The following is a 24,866-nucleotide window of genomic DNA, read 5'->3' on the forward strand; positions in this document are numbered from 1 at the left end:
AAGTGCTCAAAGGTGATCTTTAAGTTCTGCAAACAGATGAAAATCAGATGGGGCCAAGTCTGACTATACAGAAGATGATCGATGACGGAAAACCTGAAGTGCCAGACTGTTGCATTAGTCACAATGCTCATGTGTGTTCAGGCATTGTCATGAGGGTGCTCCATGTGTGGACAGACCCTTCATTGCTTTCAGTTTTCTGTAATGGGAAACTCAGATTACAGCACACAGCTTCTCATGAACCATCATAGTAAAATTACCAACTGCCATGTTACACACTAAAATTCAGAGTGCTGTATCAGGGAAGCAGGAAAGTCAATTGAGTAATATGCTTGACTTCTAGTACCTCAGCCGATATTGAGAGCAGAATAAAAGAACTTTAGACATTATTTTCAGCATGCCCTTGTAATATGTACAAATCTCATGCAATCTATACTCTCTTGGTTAAGAATATTGCAGGGAACCTAAGAGCAGACTGACTGAAAATTGCATGAGCTTTTGGCTTATAGACTCGCTCCAGGATGTTGCTCAACTTTGTTAATATGTAATAGTTTACAAATTCTGTAGGTCAGAAAGTTCATCTTTTATCGGCTATTGATTTTGTGATTATGTTTTGTTTGTATATAATTTATCATGAGCAGCTTCTGTTAAAATATGCAGTACTACTTTATGCTTACGTAGCTGAGAATGCCTGGCTTATGATGGTGGGATTCATTAATATTGAAAAGTTAGCAATTTATAATTAAGAACCCTTGTTCTTTAAATTGGGTGTCAGTAGATACAGAAAAATCAGGCGATCAAAAGTACATTGACAGATCCCAGAAATTTGCAGTAGTTTGTCTATATTTTCACTAAAAGATTGGATCAGGTGAGATCTTCAGTGAACAATATCTTCTAAACTAATTAAGTTTGAGCTAATGTAAATATATTACTGAAAAGAAGAATAATAGTTTTTATTTGGAATTAATCTTTCCTTCCAAATTTACCTATTTGTTCATAAGATTTTCCCCATGGAATTTTATAGTTCCAGATTTTAAACATGGCTGAAACAGCAACTGTTGAAATTCTTTACGGTAAATGATGACAGCCAAAACAGTTGCAGGATAAAGATTTATTAAAATTCTTGACCATGGTTTTGGTATATCTAAATATGGACATAATCATGTTGTATAAGTGGAGATGATGTTTTAACTACCGACGACACCTTTGGCACAACTGTTTTATTAATCTCCATTGCAGGATGTAATTTTAGGTATTTTACTTCTGATGAAGGTATATTTAGATATACCAAAACCATGGTCAACCATTTTAATAAATCTTTATCCTGCAACTGTTTTGGCTGTCATCATTCACCATGAATAATTTTATAGTTCCATTCCTTTTGGTTGCCAGCATTTCTGATGAAACTAATTAGCTCATTGCAACCAGGTAAAAAACAAAAGAAAAGCTTTTTTATAGTAGTTATTTTATTGTTTCAAAAAAGTATTTATCTTTAAAATTTGTAAACTTTTGCACTCAGACCACATCTGGAAACATTTCTTCTGCTGTCATGTTACTACCTCAGAAACACAGTTTTGAAATTATTCTGTAGCTTCTTGAGATATTGAAAACAGCTAACCACACACTTTTTCAAATATGGAAACAAAAAGAAGTAATTAGACAGAAAATCAGGGGAATATTGGCAATGAGACTTTAATTCCATTTGTTTTTCATTCAAATAGTCAGCTTTTTGAGCTGCTTAGTGACAGCTGGCATTATCACAGTGAAGGATGATCCTCATTTTTGGTAGTTTCATTGATCATTTGTTGCAAACAGACTGTTGTACACCACTCAGCATTAACAGTTTTTCAGTCGTCTAAAACGATGGTCACAAGAAGTTGAGAGAAGGGCATCATGTCGTAACTGTGTCAGTTGTTTTCAATTCATCTTGGAACCCTCAGACAAGTGATTGGTGCTCATAACCAAAATAAGTATGCTCTTATGATGTTGTATACTAATTTTGTATTTTGTGGTTAAATATTTTGACCATTCCCTTACAGCAGTTGACATGTGTCCGATTTTGATCTTCAGTCACACTATGTTGAATCCATCAGGAACAGATCTTTTTCACAATTAAATTTTTATGCAAAATTGGATGGAATATAGTCTTCGAAATGCCTAAGGATTCCTCTATCTCAAAGGTAAACCACATACCGAACCTCTTCAGTTACGTAACACACATTGTCAATGTTTTTCTGAATGACAACCAATTGCAGTCAGTCTTCATGAATTTGACCACTGACTGAAGCATTACTGTGACAAAATTCTGCAGATCATTTGTAAATGAGTCTTTTCTGAAGATAATCAATTACAAAAAGTGGAATGACATGATGTGAGGCACCAAGTAAAGCCTTTATGAAAATCATAAAAAATAATTCGACGAAAAATTTCATGTGACCCGACATTGTTTCTTTAAACACTCACTATAAACAAATTACTTGTCCAGTTTCTGAGCTGCCATTATTTAGCAATAACAAATAACAAATTTTGAAACAAAAGTAATCTCTCTACTCAATGGCGACATCTACTGCTCATTCTTAAAAACAGAAGAACAAGCCTCGTACATTAAAAGACAGGTTCTTTTCCAGGTAAACCTCTTATGTAGCACACACTGGTGCTTATGATAGTCCCTCTCAAAAGATAATGCTGGTCCACTTGACAACAGTCTGTCTGATGTGTGCTGCTAATGCGTGTGTCTAACCCGGAAGAAATTATGAAAGCTGCTCAATTTCTGTTTCTGTTTCTGTTCAAGGGAGACTCTGGAGGCCCACTGCAGTGCCCCTCTGGTGACGGGACGTGGTTCGTGGCCGGCATCACGTCGTTCGGGTCTGGCTGTGCCCACCCCGGCCTGCCGGACATATTCACCCGCGTCTCCCACTACCTGGCCTGGATACACGACACCATCAATAGCACCACATATGAATCTGTTCAGTGAAGTCATCTCAAGTTGAAGATGTACCAGTAGACACTCAGAGTGCAAAAAACTTAGTTTTCAGTGGTTTCTCGTTACAGATTAGTAAAACAATGTGTGAAAAAGATTATTTTCCTTCCATAAATGACATTCAGTGTTACAGAGTGGAAAGAGAGGAACAGAGGAGCAATAATGAACGTAGTGCTTCAGATATTTAAGTTGTTCATTGTCTTACAAGCTCTGTGTGTTTTTATTAAGTAAGAAAGAAAAGATATTTATTTTTAATACTGTTTTTTGTTTTAGTACCCTCCAGGATTCCACATACAATGTCAATGCTATTCTTGTGTTGCCTTTTGTTGAATTTCTTCATGTTTTCCTCTTCTTTCCTTTGTTGAATGTAAGTCAAAAGTGACATAGAACATATATATTGTGTGTGCTTTCACAGCCAGAGGCAGCTGACATAAAAATTTTCTGGTAACAGAACAGATGTTTTAAGTCACTAGAACCACACACAAAACATTGGGTTTCCCCCTCCTCACCTCGTGTGACAGTTTTTTACAATATAACAAAGCATTAAGTTCAGAAAACTTTTATATTAATTAACAGGTAAAAGATGTTGAGAAAGAAAAGTGGAATAGTCAACTAATGTTTTACAGAAATTCAGAGTCTGATGAATATTATTTATTTATTTTTAACTAGAATGGCCATTCCATAGCAGCATTCACCGTTTTCCTTTCTCTTCTCTTTTTTCCCACCCCATCCCCCCTACATGTGACTATTGCATTGTCTTCTCGTCTCACACTTTCACATGTCAATTTACCCTTCATAAACTGTAATGCTGCATAGGGTAAAAACTGTAGAGGAAGACAGTAATTGGAATATGTATAACAAATAATTAAGGATATAGGTTGCAAGTGCTGCTCTGAGATGAAAACGTTGGCGCAGGAGAGGAACTCATCAGAAAAAATTAACATGTATTGTAATTAATATCTGAAAGTGAAAAGAAGTTGGTGTGGGATTATTAGGCTTAAAGAGAGAGAAGAAAAAAGGAAGAATGTATCTGACTACCACAGCAAATGTTGGAAACACCTCTGGATGAAGATAGAGCCATTTGCATCATCAGCAAAACAGAACTCCACAAATTACAAGGTGAAAAACGAAGAAACATTTAGTAGGGATGTTCTGGAATGAAATGAAATGAGCGTATGGCATTGTTGGCCGGGAGGCCCCCATGCAGGTGAGTTCGGTCGCCTTATTGCAAGTCCCTTTTAGTTGATGCCACTTAAGTGACTTGCGGGTCAATGACAATGAAAATGATGAAGGACACACAACACCCAGTCCCCTGCCAGGAATCGAACCCGGGCCCCCTGTGTGATAGGTGGAAACGCTACCGTTACGCTACGGAGGCGGACAGTTTTTATAATTACGGCACACCACTGTTAAGAAAGTATAAGAAGTGTGACAATAAACATAGACACTTTCATTTCAAATGGTTATAAGAGGAAAAAAGGAAAACTTTACAAAAATTCACTCAGAAAGGCTTAGTTATCTCATTTATTTGGCATAAAATGACTTGCAAATTTCTAATAAATTAAACAACTAGTAACTTTAAATTGTGCCAGCTGAAACTATTCCAGCTTATTCTGGGTCTGTGCAGCAGAATGTCCATTTCATCTGGTAATTTCCATGGAAAGTTCTCTTCTGTCGTCATAACGGTTAAAGAGTAACATACTGCACTCCTGTGCCAGTGAGTCTTACCACCACTACAGGTATGGCGGATCAAAAATTCACAGTCTCGCTGCGCATGATGTCTACTACCACATCCTGCCCCACTGCACCTCGTAGCTGCAAGATTGTGGAGAAAAGCTTACGAGTGAGTCTGAAGGCTCTACAGCAGTGGCTGCTTTTAGCTGTTCTCAAATGATTTGACTCATTCCACAGCTTTGAAGGCTCTCCATCGATTTACAGAACATGAAGAATGGGTGAATTAATTAATTAATTAAAATTTTATTGCTACTGCTGCCATCTCTTTTCAGCTGGTGCTGTTGTGTACTACCATCTTTCACTACACTGCCTCTGATAGGAATGGATAATGGCATGCTGTGTTAGTGATGAAAGACAAGGAGGCAGATTATTAACACACACATTTACATTTTATTGGAACATAGTAGGATTTACAAATATTACAAAAGCTGCAACTTGGAAGAAATAAACTAGGTATTTACACGGCAGTAACAAAACATTTGCCATACACAACAGACATTGTCAGAAAATTATCTATAGAGTAATGAGGTTTGTGAAAACTGAACAAGTCATTACAATAAAACAGTTGGTTTACAAATTGTAAAATCAGCAACAAGGAATTTGTGAAACTATGAATGTATCTGTCAAAGCATTCTTTCAGGAGCTTTCATTGACATACTGTATTCATAAGAAAATGCACGGTAAGTCTTATCATAATGTGCAGAAATTAAAAACAGCACCAGTTTCCCTACATTTGTGAATAACGGTTCTGCACTTTTTTTGTACCTTTCATTTAATTGTAGATTGCATTCAAGTTATATGACTATAAGATTAATGATTTAAACAAGAGACTCAAAAATTACTGATAACTTTCTCATATACAGAATAATAATCCAAAACATTTCAGCAATGTACATTTAGCTCTGGCCATTTTCTGTTTCCTTTCTATCGGTTAAGTAGTATTGAACATAGAGTGTAACAGGTTTGGTTGTGCTGAGAACTAAATGTAGCATAAACAAGCAAAAGAGAGAACATGGCTTCCAGTTGCATATCATCATTTTGTCATAATTTAGTGACCCAATGATATACTTTATACAAAAGTAGACAATAAATGAGTGCGAAACCAGACTGATGTGCGTACCTCAGACACAGGAAAGGGATTACAGTGTCTAGTTGAATTAACTACTGCATTTTGCACCACTGACATTCAATTATCAATATGTAAGAATTTGTTGAACTGACACATAGATATAACACTGACAAGCAGAATCTGGAGAAGCCACATTAATACATATTTCAGTTGACTAGTTGTCTACATATCACATCAAAACACATTTATGTTTTAAGCAAACACACTCCAGAAACAATGAAACACATTTATACATGCCTGTCTACACACAAAAAATTACACACAAAATACTGATAATTCTGAAAATGCAAGCAGCTACAAATATACACGTATCTGCCAATGACTGTCAACTTAAGGAATGGATTATTTTTTTCTGATTACTCATCTTATATTTTTTCATCCTATACAAACATTCACAATATATGTACAATATTTTTTGTGTTATTAATCAATAATATATACCCAATGTTCACCAGGTAGTGGCAATTAAGTCATCTTTTCACAACATAATAACCATCGAAAGTCCTTATGTTACATCCACATAAATCTCCAGTCAAAAATGTGTAGCTGTTCTTTTTGAAAAACAGCTATTTGAAACATTCACAACTCCACTACTGGCATCACAATGGATAAACACAGCCACTCGCCACACAGTTGAGGTACGGAGCAGCAGTTCAACAAGTAAAACAACATATGAATATTGCCATTCATTTTTTGAACTAGTATCCTGTTAGTTTATGAAGATTACAGTCTCAAAAGCCACACAAAAATGTTTTACTCCTATTTTGCATTTCAATCTGCCGCTCAACACCTCAAATATACAGCGACTGTGCTTATTGTTTGTATTCATAGAACTTCCCTTCATACAACACAACCCTGGTTAACAGAACTATTGGGGTAGGAAGGAGATTCCATTTTGGACAATAATTTTTTTGGTTAAACCATGAACACTATGGTATTAAGGATTATTGAAAGTTTTGACAGCCAGACAGATTCAAAAATCTCTTTGTAGGCTATGCTTATGTTCTTTATTAAAGTTAAAATTAAATTTTTAAGATTACATTACATAAATGTACAGTATACTGCACTTAATTATTTGTAGCATAGCACAAAATACACACACAGTGGAAAGAAACAATCATTTGAATGCACTATTGCTGGCATTGTAACTTTTTTTTGGACTGGTGAGCGATTTTCATAGTTGTTTTGGATAACCCGGGTTTTCGTTGACCCTGGTTCAATTAACCAGGGTTTTAATGCGTTGCCATTTTATATCATCCAAAAATTTCTTCTGTCAGTATGTATGTCAAAGTAGGTTGTTTTGGATTTGGTTTCAGCAAACTGTAACACCTGCAAACATGTTTGAATGGCCAGTAGGTGTTACAAGTGTGTAACTACGTACGGTTGAAAAAATTGTTATTTCCTTAACAACAGCTCCGCAGAGAGAGACTTTAGCTTTTCACATGAAAACTTTACATACATATTTTAATATTTAAATGTACTCCACACTATGATTCGACGTAAACAGCATAGCATCTACAAAAAATGTACTCAACATTTTGCAAATTTTATACTGTTCCTTCAACTCAACTCGTATATCACCTGATGCAATATTTGGGGGAAGAGAATGGAGACAAGATGCACTATTCCTTAAGGCTCAACTGAGTGCTGTTGTCATACAAAATGCTTCTGGACAAGAGAAGTATATGAATGATCTAAAGAATAACAATGACACAGAATTTCTGGAAAGAATGAATATACCAAAAGTTATAACTGGTAAAGCTGCTGTACAATCAGTAGCAAGATGTTTCTCTAAAGTATACTAGGTGTTATTAAAAGAAGAGTTGCTACATGACAAATTGTTATTGTAACTGGAAACTCATTCAAATTTAAGACAAAGCCATGTGATGTATTTATGTGTGAAACAGATTATAAAGTTTATAAAATAGGTTTGTTTCTTCTGTTTTTGTTATCTCTCTGATGCAACATATCTCGAATAACAATCCTACAAGGTTTGAATATCCTAATTTGTCACATGAGTATGTACATGGCTATTCTGTACACCTCTTAATCATTAATGAAGCCATGTAGCTTTGCTATTCACACAGTCACAAGCACTTATGGAGAGACAATAATTATATACAAAATGACTACTGAGTCAACAATAAGACCATTATCACTTCTGTTTTCAACAGAATATTTCTTGTCTGTCTGGATCACTTGTGCGAATTTTGGCAATTACCTTCTTTAATTCATATAATAAACCAGTTTCAGACGTTCAATTCCAATAGTCATGGGTCATATCAATGAGCAATAAATCACTATACTAAAAGTCCCATAGCATTTTGGCACAGACTGCAGTATGATAAGCTTATTGATAAGACCTATTATTACTGCTGTGTAAGATCTAAAACAGTTTGTTACATAAACCCGAAGCAGTAGTTTCCACAGCTTCTGTCAGTGACCCTGGTGGATAATATATATTTTGTTAACATACACATTTAATGTAAAACTGAGTTTTCTTTCAGCCTTTTGAGCCCCAGTGGTTTCTGCCTGAAACCACAATTTTATTATTATTATTTTTTTAAGTACCAATGCATTTGCATGACACCATCAATTCTATTGCAAGACAGAGACTTCTAGTGGCTCACTGAGGTACTTCTATAAATGTAGCGGATTGTAGGAAGGTTCAGCATGCAGACTGTGCTACATGATTGTAGGAGATTCTGACTTCGGTTTCTTTTATAGTGCCCATACTGAAGGGATCTTGACAGTAAAAGTAAGTATAAGAAATTATATATAAGTTATTGTAACATACATTTAAGTTTGTACTACTGCTTTTATAACATTATCAGAATGAAACCATGGGACAGAATGTAATTGTGATACATAATTTATTGAATTTTAGGCCCATTTTTGCTTGTTATTTAGGCCTATATAGTTTTATGCATTAAGAGACTATGGAAGTTTTGAGCTGTGGGGTTTTGTCTTGGAATAATGTGAATTTACTTTCAAATAAATTACATGAAATGATGGTTGGCTGGAAATTGTATGCCCCACTGGTTCCAAAGTGAAACTACCTCCTTAAAACAACTGACTGTTTACCTTTTGCCAATTTCATCTTGTGTTTGTCTCTTACTACGATAATGAAGGTTAATTACATGAAATATTTTAAATTTACATTTTTTTAATCATTGGACTTAAAAGGTTAACCAGAGCTGGATATAAATTACTATTCAGAAAACAAATGATAAACACTGAGTGTAGAAAAATTCTAAACATTTTAACAGATAATAGCTAAGGATAAACATAATTATTGCAGTTAATAAGGCTCCCCAGCGTAATAACACAGTGAGCATAGATTATTAAGGAGATTTTCCATTATTCCTTTCCATCAGTACAACCTATACCTTAAATACAAGACTTTCCAGGCAAAAGCACACTTTCAAACATTCATAAATGCTCGTTTGCTATGCTAAAGTACAGTAAGCAGTAATGAGCTATCAAATGGAGAAGTTCAATTTACAACACAATTTGACCATACAGTGTACACTATTATGCACAATATATCCATACAATCTTGAATATACAGTTATTTTTGTCTTTTAATGACAAAACATGTATCAAAATTGCATGTAACTTTAAAAATATACACTAATTTTATATATACTCTGATATAAATATGTTACTAATCTCTTTGCAGGATTGTAGCACATTTTGTGGTCATTATGTCAAGTAAAACTGTCAAAATTCCTCACCTAGCACAACATTTGAGATTTTATCGTCAGATTACATTTCTTTCATTACCATCTGTCGGAATGACAGCTTCATTTTTTGATGTTGCAAAATGTGGTTTGGTAATCTGTTTCTTCTTACTGACTTCAAGAATACTGTCAGAAAAACTGAGCAGATCTCCATCTGCAAGTACATAAGTCTGTCTGTCCAGTGTAATTTTTGTAGATAGAGAGTGGATCAACCAAGTTTTTGTGCAAATTATTGTGGAAAATAAAGCCAGATGGCCACTGTCAGTCAACATGACACATTAACCTAATGTAATTTAACTGAGTGACAAATTATAAAGGCAGAATATAAGTCTGTTTCTGTTCCCTACCATTGTATGTGAACTACTCATCCATTATGTTTGGAACTGTCCTTCAAACTGCATTATGACATACATATCTCCAGAAGTAACAACACATATGTTCAATGCAGAGCATTCTATTAATTTTTCTGGTACCACAATTATTTCAGTCTGCATGTGACTGTGACCATTAATTCATATTGTTTCTTTCTTGTCTCTTCTTAATCAAAAGTCAGTCATTTTCATTTGTCTTTCTTCCTCTGGCAAATATCCATCATTTATACATGTCCTGATGATAAAGAAACAATGCAAGCATCCACTTTAATGTTATATACAACATGTGCAACTTTCATTTTAACATTACGTATTAAAAGTTCAGTGCTTGTCAGGTGAAGGTCTGCCCTAATGCTTACAGATGCACACTGATGGGCGTCAAATGGGCAGGGCCACAGAAGTTGTTGTAAGGTTCATCTAAACAGTTTATGGAAACACATAGCAGCTAAGTAAAAGCAAGAGGAAGGACCAGATCTCCTTTGGTTTCTAATGACCACATCAGCAGGTGATGCTAGGATAATATAACTTAACTATCCACAGTGGTGCCAGTCCTAGAGGTTAATAGTCAGTCTTATACTAAACGGGACACGATGAATGGCTGTGCGGTGTTTGGCCCACTTCCTCAGATGCAGATATGTGGCCTACTTCCTCAGGAACAGATGTTCACTTGAAGTAAAGCTACTACTATAATGAATATTTCAGGCCAGAATTAAAAGTATAAACAACTAAAATTGTATATGACACACACTCACTCTCCCTCACTAGACACACATACTGGCCTCATTCCCCTCACAGTTCAAGAAGCTCTGAAGATGGTTTATTAGATCAATCATAAAATGTTTTCCTGAAATCAGAAGAGAAAGAAAGAAAGAAAGAGAGAGAAAGGAGAAAGGGGGGGTGGGGGAGAGAGAGAGAGGGGGGGGGGGAGGAAGGGGGTTTGGGGGGGGGGGGCAGCACTGTAGCTAGATCAAGAGGGAACATTTGAAAACTATAAGTAGTTACTTGACCACCTTGAATTCCTATTGGCAAAGCACCGTTCCTCTGAATATGAGAGGTTAAAGTTAGCGTCACTGTTTCTTTCTTCTGCATACTGAACTGGAGGAGAGAAATGTGTGCTCTGAGAAAAGTGCCAGTCCTCGAGACAAACATCACATCTTACACTGGTAATTTAAAAGGACAGTTTGCTAATTCATAGTTTTCGAAAGGAAGGGAAAGACGAAGGAAGAGTAGCTCAAATAACCAAAACAGATAAGAATGGTTGATATACAACATGGGTAATATACACAGTTTCACACTGGGAGACAAGTGCCTTAGGCACAGGCCTTTTGAGTGGCAAGTGATTACTTCCTCAAAGATCTCCTGTGACTGGCATCATATTCAGTTAATTTGACACAATTTAGAGCTGGTGCTCACTTTTATTGAACAGGAAGATTATAGCAGAATCAACTATTAATAGTACGGTGATACAGAATACAAATAAAAGTAAAAAACTACTCTCTGCAGTCAGGTACTTACAAAAAATGTAAAATCTAAAAATAACATAAAAATTATAATTCTGCTAGTCATATACAGGGTGTCCCATGAAGATTGGTCAAAGCATAAAAGCCTAGTAAACATGGGCTCTAAAGTGCATACCATACACACTATGAGCACTTTTCATCTTCACTACTGAGAAACACATCTTTTTTACCAAACAAGTGCTCATGGCTTTTAAGGAACGCATTTCAGAGCCTGCACTAAATACAATTTTTTGCTTTGAATGATTGTTCCCTGAATACTGACCATTCCTGCTGGGACACCCTGTATATGCTGAAGCAGAACACAACTAAAATACAGACAACAAACATCTTTTGGTTTGCTGCTGAACTATATGACAACAAAAATTGTTGTTATATTGACAAAAATTCCAGACTAGCTATTTACAAATGTACATATATTTGTAGAATTATAAAGAAATAGAACTGTTGCCCAATTCTTATTTTCAGGAGACAAAATTCGAAGTTCTATCAATACATAGAGCTAAAAAAAATTATACCTAGGCTGCAGAATGATTAGTTTCTCTTCAGGAAGAAAAAGATATTGGCTTTGGAAGGTTGAAAAGAAGTGACAGGTCATTCAGACTGCAGCTTCAGAGGAACCTATTTGAGTTCAAAACTCAAGTATGTCAAAACCATTTGTTGGAACTCTACAAAAATTTTCAAGAAAATCTACTTTGAAATTTTCCATGCAATTTCAAGAATTTTAATTCCCAAAAATGAAGGTGATTTTCATGATAGGCACCATGGGTCACTCAGTAGTGTTGGAGAATGGTAACTAGGTAATCACAGAACCGCTCGTTCCAATCTCGCCACGGACTTTTTCCCACATTCACTTTGAATAACTACATAATTTAATATAACATTAATCAAATATGTGCTAATTAGCACATATCTAATCATTATTTTTATGAAAAATGTATGTCTTCTTCTCTCTAATTACATAACACATGTAAAATTGCACTTTCCATTACAAATATAAATTCTTCAATATAAATACTATATAAAAGATCATTAAAATTAAAAAATATTATAAACATAAGTAGCATTTACATTAAAAGCAACATCCTATATTTATTAACAATCTTTACTAATATATTGACAGTTAAGAAATTATATTTTCAATGAATGTCTGGAATTTTGGATGCGGAATGTAATTAAAAACAAGATGATGTGCATTTCTCACAAAAAACAATGATTAGATGTGTGATAATTAGCATATATTTGATGAATTTTATTTTTAAATGTGTAGGTATTCAAACTGAATGGAAAAACATCACTGCGAGATTCGAACCAGCAGTCCATTGATTACGTGATCCGATGCTACCCAGTGATCCACACTGCCTGTTGTTAAAATTGCCAACATTTTAGGGTGTTGAAGTTCCTCAAGTTCACTGGAAAACTGCAAAGTCAAGTTTGTCAAGAATTTTTTTAGAGATGCATCAACCTGCTTTGGGATATTGATATTTGAATTATGAACTTCATGTTCCATGAATATAAAAAAATTACAAAAATCCAATTGCTGGGTGGTATCCTTGTTACTGGACAACCCCACTTGCCTATCCTTCCAGATATATCCCTTCTTACTTCCCGAGAAAGGAATTAACAGCTGTGAAAGCTAGTTTTTTTGTGTGTCTTACAATATTACTTGGAATTTTGCCTACTGAACGCAAGTACTGATTATCTGTTCTGTCTTCTTATAAATCAACAACCATTTTTTTCCTTTTAATATACCTACTGATAACACTTCTTCAAAGAAAACATCGATAACTACAAGGATCTGTTGCGATGTTTAGCTATATTATGTAATGCATAGGAACATATAAAATGAGCAAAGAGTATATAAAGCTGGAGAAACCTTTCAAATACAGCAGTGTTTCTCTTGCACAAAGGAACTGATAAACAATGTGGCCCATAATTTACATTATAAACACATCAAGACTAAAAATGTTTAAATATTCTATCTTGAGTGTGATTTTTGAAGTTGTACCAGAGGATCAAATATCCAATAAGGCTTGCAAACAGAGAATTATCAGATCTCAGATCAATTCATGAATTCCATTGTCTTTTTTTCTAAGAGCATTTTCCATTCAGAACCATTCTCACTTGATATTTGTGACACCTGCCACCAATTTGAGGTTTCATTTGTTGATCTCTGAAACCTCTGAATCATGTTGGTGTACAGATATTTCTGTAAGGTAGCTATTAAAAGAAAAGACTGGTAAATCATTTAAGCGCAGAACTTTCTGCCAGACTGCCCTGCATTATTTCGTATCTGATGCACACATCTGATACACTGTTTCATTTGTGACACATGCATTGTGAGATAGCACAACACGTCACATTTTGACCCAAGTGTAAAAGAAGCAGATGCGGATCTTGATGAATAAATAATTGTAGATTGTGTTCCTGTGATATACTTCAAATTGCCTTGAAAATGCCTGAGAGTTCCCAGCAAAATATTGGTCCAGGAAATGATGAAAATGCTGAAAATCTTCTGAAGATATCTAAAGATATCTTAATTGGCCATTTGTGTTAAAATTCAACAACCTACTTACACTATAATGTCTTTATACTAATTCTAGCCAACAATTGAATGTGAAGCAGATGTCACACTTTCTCTTGGATGCACTAGCATATTATGACAGTGAATATATATTTTGTATTTTAGAACATTTGGCTCACAGCCTAGTAAACACAAAAACGGTGTAACCAATGTACATTGTAAAATTCTAACACCCTGGTATGAGAATTGTTCAGTTGACAAGCCTTTCAAAATTAGTACAGTCTAACTGATTTGGCACGTAATCAATCCTCACTTTGCATTAACAACTCCAACATCAGTTTGAGTCTGATATTTGAAGTAATTAATTCATCAACTCATGTATTTGACAGTTACCAGAACTGTAATGAAACACAGACAGTATTGAGTGTGCTTATTTATAAGCAGCTTCTGACAGCTTACAGTCTCATCAAAAGTTTATGCCATCTATCTGGCAGTACTAGTAATCAAGAAGACAAAAACATCAAAACATCAATCACACAACATGCAATACATAACTACATTTTCCTCGAGTTTGTGTGTGTGTGTGTGTGTGTGTGTGTGTGTGTGTGTGTGTGTGTGTGTGTGTGTGTGTGTGTGTGGGCATGAGCGCACGCACACACACTTGTGTGTGCCTGGCGCACACGCACATTATTACATTATTATCCGACAAAGCAAACCGTAGACTCGGCCATAGTAGAAAGTAAGTGCTACACTTCTAAAAACATTGGAGTGTATGCTATTACCACTTTTGCTTTTGGGCGTAAACACAGTGTGATGCTTTTCTGGCCAGGTCTTCAGCTTCCTTTGCCAAGTAATAAAAGAAACTACATGTTTGTATACACATGACTGATTATAATGTTTCCTTTACAATAAAATATATATGATAACAACATTAACATTTAAAACTACACAAGCTTCACATTATTTCTTATAGTTCTTAAAAAGAATATACATCAATTTCTGCATATAACAGACTACTGGTAAGATTATATTTTCTTCTACACTTTCTTTTAATTTTATTTTTCCTCCTCATTTTGGGTATGTGCAGTATCACACATATGGACACACATGGGGGACACTGACATTACAGTCAAGATAAATGTATGTAGTCAGTAGTAACTGGCAAAGTTTATCACAGTGCCCTTTCTCTATGGACACAGTGTAATACCCTGTACATGGGAAAACATCTGCCAGCTACATTTCTAACTTTGGCAACTACTAGCAATACATTACATTCTATCAGTACTTTTGTAAACACAACACCAAAGAGGTCAATTCTCTTAATTCAGTTATCCCACATAAAAGTTTACATAAGACAAAAGGTTAACATGATACATGCTGTGATGTACATGTCAGGGCTTATGCTTCACTCATTTCTCCACTGCTTCCTCACATGGCTGCGTGCCACAAAACATATGCCTGTCCAAATTCGCAGCTAGTTTTCCTACAACAGAGCCAAAAATACAATTTTTCAATCTTCATTGTCAAGACAAATATTTGCAATATGCTGATGTGCAAAACTTAAGGACAGAAGTAAATTTCGCATGACGTTTAAATGCCAAGTAACATTGCTTGATGAAACTTGGACAACATAGAAAGAACTGCTACAATGTAATACAAAAGGTAACTGAAAGAGAGACACAATGAGGCGAAAGGAAATGATACTTTTATTCAAAGACAATAATAATTCTGTAGTCACCACAGTCCCTGACAATCTCCTGGACATTATAAAGAATGGCATTGGTTCTTAATAGCATGTGTGGTCACCACGGACAGCAATGTGGGCTCTGCAATGTACTCCCAGGCTGGCTACAAGGTTGGTAAGGAGTTCTTATAGTAGAGCATTCCATTCCTCCACAAATTTGGTTGACAACTGCTGGAATGTCGTCGTTGGATGTGGGCAAACTGCAATATCTCTTCCCAACACATCCCATATTTACTCGATAAGATTTAAGTTGGGGAAACAGGCAGGCCAGTCCAGTCACCAAATACTCTCTCATCCCACACCTGCACTGTGCCATTTGTAATGTCCAGCGAACCATCATAAATTGTGGTGACTTCAATGTAATTACTGTCTGTGAATAAAAGTGTCATTTCAGTTTATCTCATAGTGTATTCCTTTCAGTTACGAACTTTGCTACACTGTAGCAGTTCTTTCTACGTATGGTCCAGGTTTCACTGAGCAGTGTTGCGTGGCAGTGACACATCACATGAAAGTTACTTTCATCCTTAAGTATCACAAACCAGTGTATATGCAGTAATCATTTCATAAATACAGTATTAGAAAAGCAAAAATGGCAATGTACTGGAAAAATTCATTCATTCAGTCATGTCAAGGTATAAACTGACACAAAACAAAGAAATCATACATATTCTTTATTTTTTATTAACAGTAAATTATTACCATTCTGCTTAGGGCTATTCATGCTTATGCCTTATAAATTTAAAGAGTCAAACGAGTAAGGAAGCTGCTACGAGGGTCACTCCAAAAGAAATGCACACTATTTTTTTTTTTTAAATCCATCTTTTATTCTACATGTTTGAAAATTTTACAATGTGTAGATACATCCTTTAGGAACAATATTTTCATTTCTCCACTTAATTTCCATCCCTCTCAACTGCCTTACACCATTTTGGAACCAGCACCTCTATACCCACATGGTAAAATTCTGGACCAACCTGTTGCAGCCACTGTTTAGCAGCGTGCACAAGGGAGTCATCATCTTCAAACCTTGTTCCATGAAGAGAGTCTTCCAGTTTCCCAAAGATATGATAGTCACATGGAGCCAGGTCAGGACTGTAAGGTGGGTGTTTCCATGCTGTCCATCCAAGTTTCGTGATCGCTTCCATGGTTTCTTGACTGACATGTGGCCGTGCATTGACGTGCAGCAGCAAAACATCCTGCTCTTGCTGATGTGGTCGAACACGACTCAGTTGAACTTGAAGTTTCTTCAGTGTCATCACACATGCATCAGAATTTATGGTGGTACCACTTGGCATGATTTCCACAAGCAAGAGTCCTTCGGAATCGAAAAACACCATAGCCATAACTTTTCCAGCAGAAGTTGTGGTTTTGAATTTTTTTTTTTTTCTTTTTTTCTTGGGTGAATTTGCATGATGCCACTCCACTGATTGCCTCTTCGTCTCTGGTGAAAAATGATGGTGCCATGTTTCATCACCTGTCACAATTCTTCCAACACATTCATCTCTACCATTCTCGTACTGTTCCAAAAGTTCGCTGCATACCATTTTTCTTGTTTCTTTATGAGCTACTGTCAACATCCAGGGAACCCACTTGGCACAAACCTTTTTTAACGCCAAAACTTTCAGTATTCTGCAAACACTTCCTTCCCCTATCCCAACGTAACGTGACAATTCGTTCACTGTGATGCATCTGTCAGTAGTCACCAATTCGTTAACTCTCTGCACATTGTCTGGAGTGTGTGCAGTACGAGGCCTGCCGCTGCGAGGACAATCCTCAATATTGCCGTGCCCGCTTTCATCACGTAACCTGGTTGCCCACCAACTAACTGTACTGTGATCAACAGCAGCATCTCCACACACCTTTTTCAACCTCTTGTGGATGTTTCCCACTGTCTTGCTTTCACAGCACAGAAATTCTATGACAGCATGTTGCTTCTGATGAACGTCAAGTGTAGCAGCCATCTTGAAGACATGCTGTGACTGCGCCACTCACGGGAACAGGTTGAACTAAGTTTGAAAACAAGTGGGAAGGATGTATCTACACACTGTAAAACTTTCACACATGCAGAATGAAAACTGTATTTTTACAAAAATAGTGTACGTTTCTTTTGGAGTGACCCTCATACTTTAAAACAAGTGGGTGTCTCCTCAGTCATTCATCTGCTATTAGTAGCTTAATAGTTACTTGATTACAATGGTACTTTTCAAAGAAAGTATTTACCTAAATTTAGAAACACAGAGTGCTATTTGGATTACATTATTACATCTCATGTTTCTTTACAACTAACAATGTTATTTGCCAGGTAGCTAACAGAACTTTTCAATTCCTAAATCAAGATGGCCAGGTAATAGGAAGGGTGTATGTTTTTAATTTTCTTTAATTTTTAGAGTTTTATACCTCAATCCCTTATAGGATTCCTATGTTGTTCATCCATCTGTCTGTCTTTCTGTCCATCCATTAAGACCCCTTTTCTCAGGAACAAATAGAGGTAAAAAGTTGAAATTTACATTGCATACAAGAGTCTACACTCCCTTGGTGGTGTGAAAAATTTAATTGTCTACATCAGTGCAAATGAAAGATATGGTTATTTATGTCACATATTTCAAAACTCACAAACTCACTCATCAAAACTTGTAAGTACTTACCGTTGGCCGAGAATCATAAAATTTAACAAGAGGCAAGGTTTCACAATACAAATAAAGGGTAAAGTCCAACAATTATTAATTTGTAATTTGCCACATAAAAAAATATTTTTTTGCCATTTTCTATCTATCTATTTGTCTCTCCATCTTTTAATGCCCCTTTTTCTCAGGGATGCGTGAAGGTATCAAGCTGAAATTTATGTCTGGTACTAAGATCTACAGTCCCTTGGCGGTGTAACAGTCTTGTGTACATAGTTCCGCATAGTCAGCGCGTACACAACTTTCCCACTAGAGCACGCGCCGCTAAGCACAACAGCGCAGGCGCAGCGCTCGTCCGTTTCCGCACTACGAGATGGCGCTGCCTTAGAGACGGACCAAATTCTGCTTCCGCCAATCCGCGTATTAATATGTAATGCAGCCAATGAGATTGCTGCTAACGTAGAACCTTTCCTCCTTGCCCATCACACTCGCGCAGTGATACCTGAACGCGCGAGGTATTATAACGAGTGTACAGACCTCCGATTAGTCAGTCTGCATTTGTCTGCACCAGTCTGTACCAGTCTATAGTCAAATTTCAGTCTGCACCTAAGAAGATTATCATATTCCTGTACATAGCCATGAAGATAAATAAACAGACACTTTGTCAAGTATCAGAAATATGTGAGAATAAGATTAACGTACCAAGATCAAAGGAACTTCAGATTGTCAATTGTAAACAGCATCCAGAATCAAGTTACGTAATGTCTATGCTTTTTATTATTTTAATAAATGTGTGTGAAAATTAATCAAGTTCTGTTTAAAGTTGGTCACCATCAATCTGCTACTCTAAGCATGCAAGTGGCATTTCTATCGTCTAACCTAACGGCAGAAGATAAACATGCCAAAATAAGACCACGAGACATATTGCTGACACTCGCCTACTTCGTTAGAGCGACAAGTCGAATAATCTGATGGTGTGTGTACCACGGGTCTTACAGTATGCACACCACAAACAGATTTAAGTTTCTAAGTCAATGCAATCAAAAGATATGGTCATCTAACATATTTTGATACTCACAAACTCACTCAATCAAAACTTATAGATGAGCTACCTACATACGTGTCAAGCCTGATGGTCTAGCAGTAAAGCACACGCCTGAAACTGAGAGGTTGCAGGATTAAATTTCGGTCACACTGTGGATTTTTCAGTCATCATTTTAATCCAGCCTTCGTCTCTCAACAATGTGTGGAGTCACTAGAAACAGTGCAAGGTTCAGATTCCTCATCGAACTGTATCCCCTTCCCAGTTGGATGACACGTAAGTTGCGGGAGTGGTCTCCAATAGAAAGACTTGCACCAGACCATTCAGCCACACTTTTTCTTTCTTTGAAAACAGATCATCTGATAATGACTTAATATGTACTAAAATAAGTTAAAAAACTGATGGAAAAAATCACAACACCAAAAAATAATTAATGTAGAGTAATAAAATTTTGGGAACACATTTGTCTAGGTAACACATTTAAGTGATTAATATTGCAAGACTACAGGTTAATGTAACTGCAAAATAAGCCATTGAAAATGTGGAATGCTGGTACATTAATAACCGGTGTAACTGCCAGAATGTTGAATGCAAGCATGTAAACGTGCATGCATTGTGTTGTACAGGTGCCCTATGTCAGTTTGTGGGACGGAGTTCCACACTTGTCGCACTTGGTTAGTCAATACAGGGTCAGTTAATGTTGTCTGTGGATGGCACAGGAGTTGTCATATAATGGCATCCCATATGTGCCTGCTTGGAGACAGATATAGTGATCGAGCAGGCCGAGACAAAATGTCAACACTCTTTAGAGCATGTTGGGTTATGACAATGGTATGTGGGTGAGAATTACCCTGTTGGAAAACACCCCATGGAATGCTGTTCACGAATGGTAGCACAGAAGATTGAATCACCAGACTGATGTACAAATTTGCAGTCAGGATGCACGGGATAACCACGTGAATGCTGTCATACAAAATAGTACTCCAGACCATAACTCCAGGTGTAGATTCAACGTGTGTATAGTGTGCCTCTTCCTAACCAACACACGGCCATCACTGCTCACCAAAGCAGAACCAACTTACATCAGAAAACATAACAGACATCCACACTGATCTCCAATGGGCTTCACACCACTGAAGTCACAAACGGCGGTGGTTTGGGGTCAGTGGAATTCACGCTACAGGGTGTCTGGCTCGGAGCTGTCCTTCAAGTAACCTATTTGTCACAGTTCGTTACGTCACTGTGGTGCCAACTGTTGCTGAAATTGCTGCTGCAGATGCAGTACGATGCGCCAGAGCTATACACCGAACATGACGGTCTTCCCTCTCAGTAGTGTTACGTGGGCGTCCGGAGCCCGGTCTTCTTGCAATTGAACACTCTCATGACCACTGCTGCTGGCAATCACGGACAGCGGCTACGTCCCTGGCAAGTTCTTCTGCAGTATCGCAGAATGAATATACAGTTTCTCGTAGCCCTAGTTACCCGACCTCATTCACACTCTGAGGTGTTGATAGTTGTGTCTCTGTTGCATTCGAGGCATTCTCGACTAACGTCAACTCACCACATCCAGTATCAAAGGTAACTAATGAATCATTACAGCATGTACAGGGCTATTACAAATGATTGAAGCGATTTCATAAATTCACTGTAGCTCCATTCATTGACATATGGTCACGACACGCTACAGATACATAGAAAAATTCATAAAGTTTTGTTCGGCTGAAGCCGCACTTCAGGTTTCTGCCGCCAGAGCGCTCGAGAGTGCAGTGAGACAAAATGGCGACAGGAGCCGAGAAAGCGTATGTCGTGCTTGAAATGCACTCACATCAGTCAGTCATAACAGTGCAATGACACTTCAGGACAAAGTTCAACAAAGATCCACCAACTGCTAACTCCATTCGGCAATGGTATGCGCAGTTTAAAGCTTCTGGATGCCTCTGTAAGGGGAAATCGATGGGTCGGCCTGCAGTGAGCGAAGAAACGGTTGAACGCGTGCGGGCAAGTTTCACGCGTAGTCGACGAATAAAGCAAGCAGGGAGCTAAACGTACCACAGCCGACGGTTTGGAAAATCTTACGGAAAAGGCTAAAGCAGAAGCCTTACCGTTTACAATTGCTACAAGCCCTGACACCCGATGACAAAGTCAAACGCTTTGAATTTTTGGCGCGGTTGCAACAGTTCATGGAAGAGGATGCGTTCAGTGCGAAACTTGTTTTCAGTGATGAAGCAACATTTTTTCTTAATGGTGAAGTGAACAGACACAATATGCGAATCTGGGCAGTAGAGAATCCTCACGCATTCGTGCAGCAAATTTGCAATTCACCAAAAGTTAACGTGTTTTGTGCAATCTCACGGTTTAAAGTTTACGGCCCCTTTTTCTTCTGCGAAAAAAAACGTTACAGGACACGTGTATCTGGACATGCTGGAAAATTGGCTCATGCCACAACTGGAGACCGACAGCGCCGACTTCATCTTTCAACAGGATGGTGCTCCACCGCACTTCCATCATGATGTTCGGCATTTCTTAAACAGGAGATTGGAAAACCGATGGATCGGTCGTGGTGGAGATCACAATCAGCAATTCGTGTCGTAACCTCCATGCTCTCCCGACTTAACCCCATGCGATTTCTTTCTGTGGGGTTATGTGAAAGATTCAGTGTTTAAACCTCCTCTACCAAGAAACGTGCCAAAACTGCGAGCTCGCATCAATGATGCTTTCGAACTCACTGATGAGGACATGCTGCGCCGAGTGTGGGAGGAACTTGATTATCGGCTTGATGTCTGCCAAATCACTAAAGGGGCACATATCGAACATTTGTGAATGCCTAAAAAAAACTTTTTGAGTTTTTGTATGTGTGTGCAAAGCATTGTGAAAATATCTCAAATAATAAAGTTATTGTAGAGCTGTGAAATCGCTTCAATCATTTGTAATAACCCTGTATTTAAACAAACCTTATTTGCAGCCTCGTAGTGAGTCCACTAGTGCCACACTTATGTGTCTGGTATCAAATTTGAATAGACATGCTTACCAACTTTCCTTTGTGTCGCACAACTCCTTCTTGGTGTTGCAGTTTTTTTTCTCCCTTCATTGTACGTAATTTTGTACAGAACCCTCAGAGCAGAGCACACAACAACATATTTAACCCTGGACAGAGGGGCAAAGTATACATGAAAATTATTTTGTGTCTTCTATTGTGACTGCAGATCACAGTTCACTGATTTTTACTGTCAGCAATAAAAACCATTAAGGACTAAATGTATTGGGAAGGGAGTGTAAGAACTCTTAAGTTTCTCGAAAGAGCTTCTGCAAGGCGTACAGTTATGTACTTTACACAATATTCTTACAACTCACACGTGCTGAACAAACACTTCATTTACTTTAGGTACACTGCTTGTGATGAGAGACTGACAAGACTGGAAAAAACTCGAAAACCTGCAAAAAGTGGCCAAACGGCCAAGGCCGTCAACAGTGAGCTGAGAAAACAACAACAGCAAGACAGAAAATAGAGGCCGCACAGCAGAATAACAACTCCAACGAGTAACCTGAGGGTGAAAACCTATGGTGTAGCAGAGTCCTGTGACACCTCGGAGTGACAGTGATATAATAGCACAGTGGGATCACTAGTTAAGACTGAGCTGCTAGGTTAAAAGGGTGGCCGTGAATGCTGATAGGTTGGCAGAACAGACGTGGCCCCGTGGCCACTACAGCAGTGGCGCATCCAGTGCTCGTAGATGTATCAATGCTGTCTAGTGGTTGTCCTCAAGTTCTGTGCCTTCCACCGGGCTCACCAGGCTGGGATATCAGACTGCCTTAGAAGATAATTTCATATGACAACAGCAGGTGAATATATGCAAAGCAGGCTAACCTGGAAGGTAGCGTGTGGGTCTGCTCCTGTAAACTGAAGGGTAGGCCGAATGTAGGAAGCGAGTAGGAGCAAGTGAGGTAAAAATCTCTCGGTACAGCTTTTAAGGTAAAGGTGGTATTACTATCTCACAACAATGATAACTTGAATACATAATAACGCGAATACCTAACTTTGCACTGAGGAGCACGTAGGTGCGAAGCCAGATGGATCGAAGCTCACAAAAGTTACACAGGCAAAATCTGTAGTGTCTCACTCACTAGAAAATAGAAACAATGTTGCTTGCTTGGTCATCTACTCGGAATCAAATGGGCTGAATCTGGAGCGGCACTCGTAGAGCTGCACAGCGCCGGCTAGACGGTGCTGTCGTCGGTGTCGTAGTGCCAACCTAAGAACTTGTACCTACGCCATGGCATTGTAGCTATCAATACCACACTTTTGTCTTCAAGTCAACACAATGAGAGACACATCTAAGGACACAATGAGGTGAACTGAGCTTCTTTATTATATTATTGATACAGTGACACAATTTTAACTTGTTATCTATGTGGAAACCAAGGAATTAAGGACTAAATGTATTGGGAACGGCAGTATTCATTCGGGTATGGCCATCAGTGTCTATTTCTGGTGCCAACAGGTCATTATTGCTGGTTTGAAATGGCAAAATGAAGTCTGTGTACAATTAAGACTTAAATGGTTAGGTGTCAAGCACTTGTAGGTGTGTTCAGCTATCATTTGAGCTGAGTCTGCTAAGTTTAAGGCAATAAAGTCTGTTAGTCATAGATGTACCCAAATAACATGGAGACTTTTGATAAAGTGGCACTGTATATAATTGTAGTCGGTTAACAAATTTATTGATTAATGGAATGACATTTTTCTCAGGTGCAAATATGTAATGCATGGCTTCGCTTCCGTTTCTATGTTTGGGGTAAGTGGTTGTTGAGCACAGATAAATCCACAATGGCCTTTGCAAAGAGATGCCCAATTATTTCACGCAGAAAGTAAGTACACTTATAATATGTATCAATGGACTAAGGACAGATGGGGAGCAGAGTCTCACATATTGCACCATATAACAGTAGTGTCAGCACTACATCCACAGGACATGAAAGCACTGAGGACTTACTGATATAATTTTCATGAATCTACTGCTTTTTAACAGTCAAATACACAATAGCAAACACTCAATATCTGACATTGTTTTGACCAAGTGCTCTCTGTAACAAGGTTGGTTGGTTGGTTGGTTGATATGGGGGAGGGCACCAAACAGCAAGGTCTTCAGATTAGGGAAGCAGGGGGAAAGAAGTCAGCCTTGCCCCTTTAAAAGAACCAACCCAGCACTTGCCCAAAGCGATTCAGAGAAATCAGGGAAAACCTAAATCAGGATGGCCGGATGTGGATTTGAACCTCTTCCTCCCGAATGTGAGTCCAGTGTGCTAACCACTGTGCCACCTCGCTAGGTCTGTGACAAGGGAAGTAATGGCTACTGCAAGTGTTGTCCAGAAAAGAAACAACTGGTGCCTTCCAATAAGTAGTTCTTGATTAAATTTGGAGTTTTCCATTGCTTTCATGAGGCACATCAATCAAATCCTGAGTAATTTT

General features: G+C 37.6%; 2 protein-coding genes across 3 annotated transcripts in view; one reads left to right on the forward strand and one right to left on the reverse strand.

The window, feature by feature from the left end:
* The window catches only part of LOC126215169 (serine protease 33-like), a 225,203-nt gene extending 222,057 nt beyond the window's left edge, over positions 1 to 3,146 (forward strand). Inside the window, exon 6 of the mRNA XM_049941836.1 lies at positions 2,789 to 3,146. Within this exon, the coding sequence (XP_049797793.1) occupies positions 2,789 to 2,971 (183 nt within the window). The 3' untranslated portion in view covers positions 2,972 to 3,146. The remainder of the gene's footprint in view (positions 1 to 2,788) is intronic.
* A 9,414-nt stretch (positions 3,147 to 12,560) lies between these two features.
* The window catches only part of LOC126215122 (proline-rich protein HaeIII subfamily 1-like), a 41,870-nt gene continuing 29,564 nt past the window's right edge, over positions 12,561 to 24,866 (reverse strand). For both annotated transcript variants that reach the window (XR_007542088.1, XM_049941779.1), the window contains one exon: positions 12,561 to 15,478. The gene's annotated coding sequence lies outside the window, so the exon portion shown is untranslated. The remainder of the gene's footprint in view (positions 15,479 to 24,866) is intronic.

The sequence above is a fragment of the Schistocerca nitens genome, chromosome 12, assembly GCF_023898315.1.
Source record: "Schistocerca nitens isolate TAMUIC-IGC-003100 chromosome 12, iqSchNite1.1, whole genome shotgun sequence".
In the NCBI taxonomy this organism is placed as follows: domain Eukaryota; kingdom Metazoa; phylum Arthropoda; class Insecta; order Orthoptera; family Acrididae; genus Schistocerca; species Schistocerca nitens.